The sequence below is a fragment of the Trypanosoma conorhini genome (genome assembly GCF_003719485.1).
Source record: "Trypanosoma conorhini strain 025E chromosome Unknown Tco_14.4_contig_00033, whole genome shotgun sequence".
NCBI classification, from domain to species: Eukaryota; Euglenozoa; class Kinetoplastea; order Trypanosomatida; family Trypanosomatidae; genus Trypanosoma; species Trypanosoma conorhini.
Window position 1 is genome coordinate 25,555 of NW_021704119.1, and position 12,291 is coordinate 37,845.

The 12,291-nt window shown below is 68.6% G+C and overlaps 4 protein-coding genes across 4 annotated transcripts in view, besides 5 other annotated features; all 4 read left to right on the plus strand.

Annotated features, from left to right (window-relative positions):
- Positions 1-80, plus strand: part of Tco025E_01111 (uncharacterized protein) — a gene marked incomplete at both ends in the record, with an annotated part of 1,269 nt that extends 1,189 nt beyond the window's left edge. Inside the window, one exon of the mRNA XM_029368049.1 lies at positions 1-80. This exon is cut by the window's left edge and continues 1,189 nt beyond it. Within this exon, the coding sequence (XP_029231855.1) occupies positions 1-80 (80 nt within the window).
- On the plus strand, positions 80-7,744 carry Tco025E_01112 (uncharacterized protein; the record flags this gene model as incomplete). The annotated part of the gene is made up of 1 exon (XM_029368050.1): positions 80-7,744. One exon carries the CDS (start codon positions 80-82, stop codon positions 7,742-7,744), a length of 7,665 nt encoding a protein of 2,554 aa, XP_029231856.1.
- Positions 7,745-7,777: 33 nt separating this feature from the next.
- Positions 7,778-7,819: a microsatellite.
- A 356-nt stretch (positions 7,820-8,175) lies between these two features.
- Positions 8,176-8,246: a microsatellite.
- Positions 8,247-8,272: 26 nt separating this feature from the next.
- Positions 8,273-9,073, plus strand: Tco025E_01113 (putative chaperone protein DNAj; the record flags this gene model as incomplete). The annotated part of the gene is made up of 1 exon (XM_029368051.1): positions 8,273-9,073. One exon carries the CDS (start codon positions 8,273-8,275, stop codon positions 9,071-9,073), a length of 801 nt encoding a protein of 266 aa, XP_029231857.1.
- Positions 9,074-9,125: 52 nt separating this feature from the next.
- Positions 9,126-9,158: a microsatellite.
- Positions 9,159-9,312: 154 nt separating this feature from the next.
- Positions 9,313-9,358: a microsatellite.
- Positions 9,359-9,388: 30 nt separating this feature from the next.
- Positions 9,389-9,407: a microsatellite.
- Positions 9,408-9,438: 31 nt separating this feature from the next.
- Tco025E_01114 (putative NADH-dependent fumarate reductase) overlaps positions 9,439-12,291 on the plus strand; it is a gene marked incomplete at both ends in the record, with an annotated part of 3,000 nt that continues 147 nt past the window's right edge. Inside the window, one exon of the mRNA XM_029368052.1 lies at positions 9,439-12,291. This exon is cut by the window's right edge and continues 147 nt beyond it. Within this exon, the coding sequence (XP_029231858.1) occupies positions 9,439-12,291 (2,853 nt within the window).

Consider the following 12,291-nt stretch of genomic DNA (forward strand, 5'->3'; position numbering starts at 1 on the left):
CCCCGCCGCCCCGCCGACATTCACCTCAAGGGTTGCGAACGTGGCGATCAAGTGCAAGTGCCCACACACCCTGCTGGTGATGCCGATGCTGCAGGTGCGGCCCGACGCGCTGCCACCGGTGACGATACTCGGCGCGGGCCCGCTCTGCGGTCTGCCACCGCGGCCGCTTGGGAGGGACGTTATAGAGCTGCGGGGAAGGGCGTGGGCCGCCTCGTTTGCCGTCTCGCCCGCACTGCTGCCGGCGACGGAGGTTCACTGGGCGGTGACGGACGCAGCCAGCGGGGAGGTGGCCCTCGCGGAGTCGTTCCACGTGCCGACGCTGACGGACGGCGCCGGCGGGCTGCTGCGGCACCACGCCAACAGCAGCTACGCCGCGCTGCTTCCCCACCGCAGGTACGAGGTCAAGGTCACGGTGTCGCGCGGGGCCGCCGTGCGAACAAGCTCGCACTTTTTTCTCCTGCGCCTGCCGTTCGACAGGCCCTGGGCGGTGGAGCGGGTGGCGCCACAGATACACTTTGGCTTTGAGAGGCGACTGCGCGTCTCGCAGCGCACACGCAGCTACGCCAAGCTGCGAGCGGCATTGTTGCCTCAGCACCCGCCAGTAGACTACGTTGGGTACTGGGAGAATGCCCCGCTCGAGGATCAACCGCTGCCGCAGACGCGGCGGCGGGCGCCGCACAACCCGTACACTGAGGACGCCGCAGCATTCCCTGTTTTTGTGGGCCTCAACAACATCTCCTTCTACGCACGCGACGTGGACGGGCTCTGTGACCCGGTGTTACTGGAGACGCATGAGGTGTGGGCGTTGCAGGGCATTTTGTTGCAGCCCTCCACTTCTCCGCTGACGGCGTGTCACGACGACATCGCGGTGGAGGCACTGGCCCTGCAAACTGTGGTGGCGGCGGCGCGCGCCTCTCTGCAAGTTTCCGTGCGGTTCCACGGGACCACGTGGGAGCCGGTGCGAGGACAAGATCTTCGCGAGGGGCGCTTTGAATGCACGGAGCGCGGGGCGGGGCAGTGCCACATCCGTGCCAGCGCCGCCCGTGGCGGCACGAGCGGGCTGCTGCAAATGCGCAAGCGCGGCGTGGCGGATCTGACGTGGGTGGTGCGGGTTGAAGTGAACTCGACGGCGTTGGTGCAGCCGGAGAGCCTCGACGCGGCGGTGGCCCGCGTCCTCGCCGGCGCGGAGGAGGCGTCGGGGGCGGTGGTCGTGGAGCTGCGCTCCCGCGCCGCGGTGGTGCTGCGCCGCCTCTCGACGCTGCCGGAGCGCGTGCACGTCACGCTGGCGATGAGCCTGCGCCGGCTGAAGGTCCACCCGCCCCGTTCGCTGGAGGTCGCGGCGGGGGAGGCGCCGATCGGCCGCTGGCTCGCCGCCGCTCCGCTGCGGCTCCACGCCGTGGACGACGCCCTCGTCGCCGAGATTGACGCGGCGGGTGTGCCAAACGTGCGGCAGCGGCTGCCGGAGGGAACCCTCCGCTTCGTGGCCGAGGACCCCGGCGAGGCGGTCGACCTCGGCGTGCCGTACACCTCCCGCTGCCCCCCGCGGCTGGTGGAGCACACCGTGACGGTGGTAGCCCTCGCGGCGCCGCCCATTGCGCCGGCCCTCGTGCCTGTCTACACGGAGGACAGCTGCGTGCGGCTGTCCGCGCCGCGCTCCCCCCGCAAGGACGAGGACGCCCGCTGGCACATCCCCCGCTGCGCGGAGGCGGCGCAGTCACCGCCGTACCTCGTGGCGCAGGAGCGGCGGCAGCGGCGGCGTCGGCGTGCGGAGGACAACGCCTCTGCCCCCGCGGCGGCGGAGGACGAAGAGGAAGCGGCGGCGGTGCAGGAGGTGCGGGTGTGCGGGGTCGCGGTGTACAGGTGGTGTGATGTCGTCTGGACGGCGCGGAACCTTGTCGGGGCCGTCACGCAGACCTTCTCCCTGCGCCGCTGCCAGCGTCCGCCGCAGCTGCTGTTTCACAAGGACGGCCTGCAGCAACCGCGCGGTGTTCCTCGCCCCGTGTACGCGCTGCCGTCGATTGAGTGGCTCGACGAACACGACGACGGCGAGGTGGAGGGAAGCGGGGGGACGCAGCCGCCACGCTTCACCGCCCGGCGTGTCGTTCCCGTGGCGGGGCATGCTGCGACGCTGGGCTACTCCTTCAACTACTCCGGCCTGCAGCAGGACTTTGCGGTCAGCTTCGCCTACCGCCATGACGCCGCCCACCAGCTGGGGGTCACGCAGCGACACTTTGAGCGCGCGGGCGATGACGGCCTGAGTGACGAGGCCGTCGCCGCGGCACCATTGCTCCTCCGCCGCTCTGCTCGACCCGCCGCCGATGGCGATGGCGGTGGCGCCGCCAGCACGCGGGATGCGAGCCCTAACAGTAATGCTAATAGTCATAATCGTAATAGTAACCTTGTAGAGAAGGACGTCGTCCCGTACAACGCGGAGGCCGCGGCGTGGGCGCGGGAGACGTCCCGCGCGGCACGCGAGCACGACGACGCCATGGACCTTCTGGCGGACTCCCACTTTGCGTTGACGCACCGCCCCGCCCCGCGGCAGGTGCGGCTTGACGGCCTCGGCGACAGCTCCCACTACCCGCTCCTGTACGAGGTGCGGTCCTCGCCGACGGCGGCGGGGCCGAGCCGGGAGGCGGCGGAGTTTGCGCGGCGCGGCCTCTGCGTCCTGCAGCCTGGCAACTTCTCCGTCTTCGCGGTGAGCCCCCGCGGCGCGGTGCCGGCCACGGAGACGGGCGTACTGCCGTTTTGCCACCCGTCGTTTGTCTTCTCACGCCACTCGTGGCTGCACACGAAGTACCACTTCGACTTCACGTGGGTGTGCGACGGCGGCGCGATGGCGGTGGAGCGGCACACCCCGACGCTCTCCGTCCTGCGCCACGGCGGACCCGCCAACGAGACGCGGTGCAGCCTGACGGTGCGCAACGCCCTGACGGAGACCGCGCGGACGGAGGCCTTTTTGCTGCGGCGCGTGTACCCGACGCCGCTGCCGCCGACGTTTGCGATTCTGAGCGACAACGCCGCGGCGGGGGAGTGCTTCGCGAACGGCACGGCACGCCCCACTCCGACGGCCCCCGCGGACGCCGCCGCCCCACCGCGAAGAACACGGACGCGGTGGGTCGTCGGGAAACAAATTATCCTCCACGTCGACGCCGCGGTGGAGGGGCGGAGCTCGAACTGGACCGCCGTCAGCGTCGTGCCGGCGGTGCCGTCGTCGGTGGGCACCCAGCGGCTGCTAGACGCCGTTCACTTCCTGCCGCTCCCGCGGCACCCGCGCGCGCTTGAGAGGGGCTTTGGCGACGCCACCGTGCTGGTGTCTGGCATTCGCGTCCCTGGCCTGTACACGTTTGGCTACACCCACCCGGATCCCGCGTACCCGGGCGCCTGCCCGCACGCGAGCCTCACGGAGACGCTGCACGTGGTGCACGCACAGGTCCTCGACACGGAGCTGACGGTGTGCGGCGACACCACGCTTCTGCGGGCCGTGCCCATCCCGCGCGAGGTTGGGTGCGAGTTCTTTGGCCAGTGGGAGGTGGTGTCGCTGCAGACGTCGGAGACCGAGACGTGGACCAGCGGCACCAACTTCACTGGCATCCGCTTTGAGCACGGACGGCGACCACGCACCGTGGTGCACGGGCTCCCGTTTGGCGTTCTCACGGTTCGCTGGGCCGTGTACGCCGCCCCTCCCGCCGACCCCAGCGCGCCCGATAGTGGCGCGGCGGCGGCGGCGGCGGCGGCTCAGCAGCGGCGGCACGTCCTGGTGGACTTCGCAACGGTGCGTCTGCTGGTGTTGACAGAGAACCTGCACTCCAACCGACTCGTGACGCTGTCTCACAGCGTGCACATCCTCGCCACCACCTCCACCTTGCAGTGGACGCTGGCGGAGACGGGGACGGCGCCCGGTCCGCTGCCGCTGCGTGGCCCGCGCCTTCGCGTTGACCCCGTGGCGAACACAAGCGGCACGGGCTACCAAGTTGTGACTGTGACGAACCTCCCAGTCGGCCCCACACAGCTGCGGTACGAGCTTCACCCCTCGCTTCGTCTGTTTGGCCCAATGCTGACGAAGCGATGCCCGTATGTGCGGCGCCAGGAGTTTGAAATTGAGCGCGTCTCGGCCTTTCTCTCCGCAAACACGACGCTTAGCCACGAGTGCGACGCCTACTCCGGGGACGGACAAATTTCCATCTGCCTGCACGCGGAGGGCGCGCGAGGCAGCGGACTTTGGTCCTCCTCCTCCGCCTCCTCGTTCGGGGCCCGCCTCGTTGACGCCGCCTCGTTCGAGGCGATTGTGAAGGCCGGCGCGGCGCGACTTGCGGCGCGGGGGTGTTCGCTGCCGTGGTGGGTCGCACGCAGCACGCGGTGGTCGAGCGTGCGCGCGGATGCGGCGCGGCGCTGCGTCTCCTTCACGGTGGCCGCCGCGAGACACCTGCACCCGAAGGAAGTCCTGCATCATATATTCTTGGCGCAGGAGCAACTTGGCTCCTCGCGTGCGTGCGCCCACGGCGGTGACTTTATGACGAGCGAAATCATTGATGGGGCGACGACGTGGGGCGACGCCGGCGCGGCGCGAAGGCCGCTCTTTCGCGGTGGCGAGATTGTGCCATTTTTGCCATTTCTCAACGCGGCCACGTTGGCCCGCGAGGAGCAGGCGATGCGGCCCATGCTAAGTCTGCTGGGGGTCCCCGACACAGTCGCCTCCGAGCTGGACGTGAGCGAAGAGGGCAGGGGGGTGACCGTGCTGCTTCGCCTCGACACCGCGCAGCCAAGGCAGGCGGGCGGCTACGTCCACGCTGCCCCGCCCGACTGGGGACAGCAGCAGCAGCAGCAGCGGCGGCAGCGGCGCCACAGCCTGCTTGCGAAGTGCGTCCGCGGGATTGCCCGGGGCGCCGACGTGCTGAACTTTTGGACGGAGGTGAACCGGCCGGATGGCGTGGAGGGGCGTACCGCGCGGGAGTGGCTGGACTACGTTGCGGCTGTGCGGGAGAAGTCCGTGGCGTGCGAGCCGCTCTTCGCCTCTCTCGCCCACCTTCTGCCGCGGCTGGATGACACGGAGGCCAGCCTGCGCCGCCGCCAGCAGCACCGCGTGCCGCCGAAGGAGCAGCGGCTGGTGCCGCTTGACGTGATTGAGCAGCAGCTGGCGGGACTGCAGCGGGAGTACCGCTGGACGCGGGAGGGCATCGACGTGACAGGGCTGCGCACGGACCTGCAGGCCGCCCTCGCGCGTCGCCGCATCACAAAGAGTCAGCTGGAGGAGATTGAGCGGGCGCGACGTCGGCAGGGGGGCGAGAAGCAGCAGCAAACGAAGCTGCTTGACGTGTCGGCGCAGGCGACGTTGGCGGAGCGTTTTGAGCGGGTCCTGCGGCTCTACAAGGGCGTCCTTGACGAGGACGTCGCCGCAGTGCGTCTGACGCTGCCGCGGTATGACCCGTTCACGGTGCCGCACAACCTCTTCCTCCGCACCGCGGTGCACAAGGACGTGCTGTGCGGGACGAACGTCTCCGCGGCCGGCGACGCGGACGCGCTTGTGCTGTTTGGCCGGGTGGAGGTGGTGGACGTCGCCCCGGCGGTGGGGGCGACCCCGGCGGCGATCAAGCAGTGCGAGGTGGAGGGCGGCGTCCCTCTGATTCAGGTCAACGTGAGTGGGACGACCTTCACCGGCGCCGACGCCGCCCTGGCGGACCGCGTCGTGCTGGAGGAGGTGCACAACCCCAACAGCACCGGCCTCACCGACGCGGCGCCTGAGGTGGGGCTGCTGCCGTGCCTGCAGCAAATGCGTGCCGGGATGCGGGTGGCCACGTCGCTAGCGACGAGGAAGCACTTGTACCTGCAGCTGTCCCCCTGTCCGGCCTTCCAGATGCTGAGCCGCGCCGACTACGACGAGCAGCAGGACAGCGAGCTGCTGCAGCGGAAGTTGTACCTGTCACGCTTGCTCCGCGTTACACTTCGTGGGGTGCTCGCAGAGGACAGCCACACAAGAGGGAAAACGTCCGTCTCCTTCGTTGTGGAGGTGCACCCGACGTTGGCCCGACTGCATCTCCGCAAACCGCCTGCTGTCGGGGAGGCGGCGGCATCGTTGCCGTGGGCGGCGGATGCAACGCCCCGGCGGCCGCTGCTGATGTGTGAGGCGGATGTGCGGCGCCACGGGGTCGAGTTTGGTGTGGAGCTCATCGGGGACCGGTGGCACGAGCGCGTGGGGGAGCAGGAGGTGGACGCCGACGAGGAAGAGGAGGAGGGGGAGGATGGCTATTATGCGGCCGACATGCGTTTGCCGCTTCCTGCAGTTGTTTCTGAGACACTCAACGAGCCCGGCGCCGTCGTGCCGCCGCCGAGTGCGTGGCCTGCGCACGGGGTGACTGCTGCTGGTGCCCGTCGTCGGGCGCCGCACAACGTGGCCCTGATCAACAGCTTCAGCATCGTGGAACACCACCGCCTGGACAGTGCCCACCACCTGCTCCTGCGGCACGGCGGCCTCTACCGCTCCGACTTTGTGAGTTACCTCTCCGCCGTGATGGCGCGGCCGGAGAGCATGCGGTGGCACAAGTTTGTCTACCGCTACAACGACACTTTTGTGGGGGTTCGCATCCCCGCCGACCAGCGTGGCGCGGACGACCTGTTCCCTGGCGACCAGCTAGACGGCGCGTTCAGCGACGACCGCCTCCCACCGATTCGCTCCTTCAGCACAGTGGAGGAGATTCTCTTCGCGGTGCCTGGCATCGCGACCGAGTGCCGCGGCTGTCTGCTGGCGGACACAACGTACTTCATGGCGGGGGACCTGACGGGGCTCTGGTTCTTCCCGCCCGCCACACGGCCGCCGGTGGACCACAGTGCGTTGCTGGAGCCGTTGCGCGTGCCGTTCTACGCGGCGCCGAGGGTGCCGCGGGAGTGGCGCTTCGCAGCCCTGTGCCCGACCGCGGCGTGGAGTGCGCTGCAACTCTACTGGCGACACTGGCAGCCGCCGCGTGTGCAGCGCGGGGCCGCGCCGTACCTGCAGTTCGAGTTGGTTGTGTACAATCTGCGCGACATTCTCGGCGGCGCGGCGCCGCTGCCGAGGCGTCCCAGCGCCATCCTTGCCGGGGCCCCCGTCCCACTCGCGGCGCTGCTGAACGGGGGCCGGGGTGGCAGGCAGGGCGGCCTCGCGGAGATTGTCTTTCAGGTGAACGCGACAGCTGCAGAGCGGGCGCATGCGATGCTGGCCGCCGATTTCGCCCGCTACGGGCGTCGGCACCTGCACACGGTGCATGATTATCTGCGCGACAGCCGCGGGAGCGGTGGGGCGCTGGCGGTGAACGCCTCTGTCTTTCTGAAGGTCTGCGTCCCCCCCACGGCGGCGGTGCCCGACACACAGTGCTCCATCGTGAGTCTCACTCACACTCTGCTTGTCATGGAGGAGCCACGGTTGGCGGCGTACTACGGCCAGCTGCGCCAGGGGTCGTGGGGTAGCATCCTGCACCCGGCTGCGCTGCTGCACCACGCGGGGACCGCGCTGGTGGGGTACATCCTGCTTCCACGCCTGCCACCGCTGCGTCGCGCACTGACGGTTGGCGGCACGCGCGACACGACACCCGCGCGGACGGGTCTGACGCTGGCGCTGTTTGTGGCTGTGGTGTTTCTCTACGGGATGGCGACGCGGCTGTGGGCGGTGATATGCACGCTGCTCTGGGCGACGCTCCTCTGTCTCGTGCCGGAGGTGATTGTGGGGGTCTACTTTCTTCTGCACCTCCTCTTTTGGGCCTTTGTGATGTGATGTGATGTGAGGGGGGGGGATCGGGGGAGTCTCTCTGTGTCTGTGGCTGTGTCTGTGTCTGTGTCTGTGTGTGTGAGAGAGAGAGGAGCGACGAAGACTTGTGAGGGAGGGGATGAAGCGCAGCAGCGCGGTGGACGCATAAATATTTTAAAGCGAACGAGGCCTAAACGTTGGGTGCCCGTGTCTTCGGCTTTTTGTTGTTCTTCGTCTTGTTAGCGTGTGTGTGTTGCTTCCGTGGCAGCGGCCTCTCCCCTCCGCGCGTAAAAAACAACAACAGCAGCAGCAGCCAAAGCAGGGCGGTGGCAGCGGCGGAGGTGCGTGTGAGTGTTTGCGTGGCACACGCCTGTGCCGTGCGGCTGCTTGTGTCTGCGGGTGTGGCCCACGTGTTTGCCGTTGTTGCTTCTCTTCTGCCCACGCACGGGGCCCTTTGCGAGGGAGCGGCAGGAAGGAATACGGAGAGAAAGATAAGCAGAGGCAGAGGAAGGGGCAGAGGCAGAGGGAGTGTGCGCGTGGGTGCTCAGCGGAGGCATGCGGCGAGTGGCGCGGCTGCCGCCCGCCATTGGCGTCCTGCACGCGATACGTGCCACGCGGCGCGCCGCGGTTTGGCCGCTGTGCATCTCCCGCCGCCGCCTCAGCGGCGCCGCCCCCTACGGCAGCGTCCCGGCCGACATTGACGAGTCCCGCCACGCGCAGAAGCCCCGCGAGGAGGACGTGCTGCGTGGCGGCAGTGGCGGTGGCAGCGGCGGTGGCAGCGGCGGTGCGGCGGCAGCGGCGGCGGGGTACAACCCGTGGGAGGTGCTCGGGGTGCGGCCGGGGGCCTCCGCTCAGGCGGTTCGGCTGCGCTACCACGAGCTGATGCGGGAGCTGCACCCGGAGCTGGACCCGCGCGGGGTGGGCAACATCCCGCGGCTCAACCAGGTCAACAAGGCCTACGAGCTCATCACGCGGAGCCCGACGCTGGACCGCCGCTACCGCAACCTCGTCAGCGACACGCAGTACGTCTACTACAAGTTCCTGCCGGAGTGGATGGCCCGCAACGTGGACGAGATGCCGCGGTACTGGAGCTGGGTCAAGTGGCGCACCCCCGGCGCCTTCCAGGTCTTCCTCTGGTGCTGCGGCTGCTACATGGTCGGCCGCTTCTACGCCGCCTTCCCGCTCCTCACCACCATCTTCGTGGCGTCGGTAGTCTTTGACATCCTCTTCCACACCATGACGGCCCCGGCGACGTGCTCGATGCTCTTTCTCTACTCCATCATGAGCGCGCAGAGCTACGACATGGCGTGGCTGACAAGCCCCAAGTCATTCCTGCGCCGCGAGCTCGGCTACTAACCGCGACAGCACACATACACACCGAGAGAGAGAGAGAGAATGGAGGGAGGGCGTGCGTATGCGTGTGCGTGTGTGAGGGCCGTGTTTCGTTGAAAAAATATGCGGAAATGCAAGCGACAAAAGGAGAAGAAGCAAAGGCTCAAGACCGAGGAGAAACGTTATCATTATGACTGCTTTTTGACTGCCAGTTGGAGGAGAGGGAGGGAGGGGGCGTGTGAAGCGAAAACCTCCTTCAAGTTTTTTTTTTTTGCTTTTTCTTCTGCTTCTCCCTCGTTTTTTTTTATTACCCCCTCCCTGACTGCGTGCACGCCCGGCAGGAGGAGGAGGAGGCGGACCGGCGGTGTGTGTGGGGGGCGGGAGGCGCAATGACGGACGTCTCCACCGTCCCGCCGTTCGTAGTGTTCCAAAGGCCCGTCTTCCGCTTCCGCGCGCCTGCGGCTGGCGGGGCGGCGGGCGTCACGCGCGTCTGCATCGACGAGGTGGCGAACGACGCCGTCGTCTTCTGCGGGGATGGCCGGCAGGTCTGCTTCTACCAGCTGCGGCTGCGCGCTGGGGCGGCGGCGGTGGCGGCGACAGGCAGCAGTGACGAGGAGGACGAGGACGCGGCGTGGGTGCGCCACCACCCCGCGCTGCCCGCCGACGCCGTTGCGCTGACGGTGCGGCGCGGCGACGGCGACGGCGCCGATGCGCCGCTCCGCATCCGCTACGCAAAGCGCTGCCCCATTCCGCTCCACAGCGGCGGCGGCGGCGGCCGGGCGTACCTCGTGGCCCTCGGCGTCGACACACGCAGCGTCCTCTTCTTCCGCTGCGACGGTGGCGCGGGGGCGGCGCCGCTGTGCGCCCTGGCGAAGTTTCAGTGCACGCCGCGGAGCCTGCGCTTCCGCGACGACTTCTACCCCGTCCAGGCCTGCTACTGGGCGGAGGAGCTGCACGGCGCGCGGGACGACGACGGCGTCGGCCCCCCCCGACGGTCCCCCACGCGGTTTCTCCCGGGCGCCGCCTGCGGCCGCCGCGTCCTCCTCTGCGTCACCACCATCAGCCTCGACGTGGTGGGCGTGGACGCGGCGCCGCTGCCGTGCGGCGCGGACGACACGCGGGGCAGCCGCGAGCAGCCACCCTGCGTGCTGCTGCAACGCTTCCCGACGCACACGGACTACTGGCACTACTGCCCCCCCGCCAGGGTGTTCCTCGCCATTAACCGCCTCAAGCCGCAGGTGTTGAAGACGTTTGAGGTGAACGATGAGGGCCTGCGACCGCTGCCCGCGGTGCGGCTGCCAGAGGAGGAGGTTGACCGCGGCAGCGACCGGGACTGGGACGCCGCGGAGGAGGAGGAGGCGCCAGCGTCGCCCTTTGTCTCCCCCGCCTGCATGGACATACCCCGCGTGCAGTACCCTGTCGGGCTGCTAGTTCTCTACCGTCAGCTCTTCCTCTGCAGCGTCTCACGCCACGACGGAGGGGCGGTGCTCTTTCGCTACGTGTCTGCCGAGAGCGGCGGAGAAGAAGGGTTTGTGCGGCACGCGCTGCTGCGCGCAGACTTCCCACTGCACCCACGACGAGAGCCTGTGGCCCTGCAGGTGGTTGACAACCTCCTCGTCCTGCATGCCCTGCGGCAAGGGCTTTCCTGCGCCTTCGACGTCGCCTGTGGTGGGGAGGAGCATCAGGATGTACAGGGCAGTTTTCTGCCGGCGACGTCGGAGGCAGTGGCGGCAGATGTGGCATCTACCGCCGCTTCTTCTTCTTCTCCTTCTGCTGCTACTGCTGCGACGGAGGAATCGCGGTGCGGCGGCAGGGGCCTTTGTCGGGGGCCCGGTTCGGAGCGCGAGGGGTCGGCGTCGTGGATCACGCGGCTCGCCAGTGGACTCCGTGGCGGGGAGGGGCACGGCGCCGCCAGCGATGGTGGCCGTCGCCGCAGCAACGACTCCGGCCTCCCTCTTTGGCAGCCGCTGCTTAGCGCCACGCTCATGCCGCATCCACCGCCTGCTGACGTTGCGTCCACGGCCGTGAAGAGGGACGCGTTGTACTCGCACTCCTTTCTGCTTGGGACGCTGCCGCTGTTGCTGGACCGCCGTGGCGGCGCGGTGCATCTGGTGGGCGTCAACCCGTTTGCCATTGCCGCCACCATGCCGTGCACCTCGCAGCGTGTGCGCTTCTACTTGCATCGACTGCACTGTGCCGGCGACGCCGTCCAGTCGCTGCTGCACAGCATGCTCAGTCGGCAGGAAAGCCTCAACCGCGTGGCCCACGCCTTGGAGCTTATCGCCACCCATCACGCGACGCAGCAGCTGCTGCAGGCCTTGCAAGGGGACGGCGAGAAGAAGTGGAAGACACACACTCCGAGTTGGACGCGCGACCCCGCATGCCTTGACGCTGCTGCCGCCAAAGTGCCGCAGGGCCGTGAAGATGCCTGTTTTCTGGGCTCCACTGCGGCGCTACGGCGATGCCTGCCTGCCGAGGACGACGAGGGCCCACTGCCGCTTGCACCGCCATGGCGCCGTTGGGGCGGCGTGACTCTGCAGGATGTTCTTGGCACGTGCACGACCTCATCCGCGGGTGCTCGAGCCGCAGGCGGCGGCGACTGTCCCGATTTGCCCGTTGCCGATGCGCGCCTCGGACAACTCGTGATGCAGCGTGCGGTGTTCGCCCCGCTGGCGGAGGCGGTTCTCGTCCCACCTCCCACCGCGACGAGCCACGGCGACGTTGCTGCTGCAGCGGGCGTCACTGAGGGAAGTGTGGGGCAAACCCCTACCACCGCCGCCACGGCACTCTCATTAGCCGCAGCCACAGGCAACGACAACGGCGACGGCAACGGCGACGACGACGACGCGCACGCCTCAAAAGAGGGCTGCAGTGTGCGGGGTCGCGTGTACTTCGCACGTTACCTCTTCTATGCTCTGCTTGAGTACGCCTCCTGCGTGATGAGGAGCGGCTCAGCTCTAATAGACGGCCTGCAGCGACTACTTCTTCGGCTGCTGCGGGCCGCGGAGCTGGACTGCGGCCCGCTGCACCGGCTGCTGCTCCCCGGCATGATCACGGATCAGGTGCCCACGGCGATGGAGCTGCTGTCGATGGGTGGCGAGTACCGACAGCTGGGCGTCGACATGCTGCTGCGGCTGCGGGCGGACTCGATGGTCGTGCGGGTGCTTCTCACGGAGCGGAGGCCGCTGGACGCCGTGAGGTACATCTACGCCGCGAGCCAGCGCCCGCAGACCTCGGGCGAG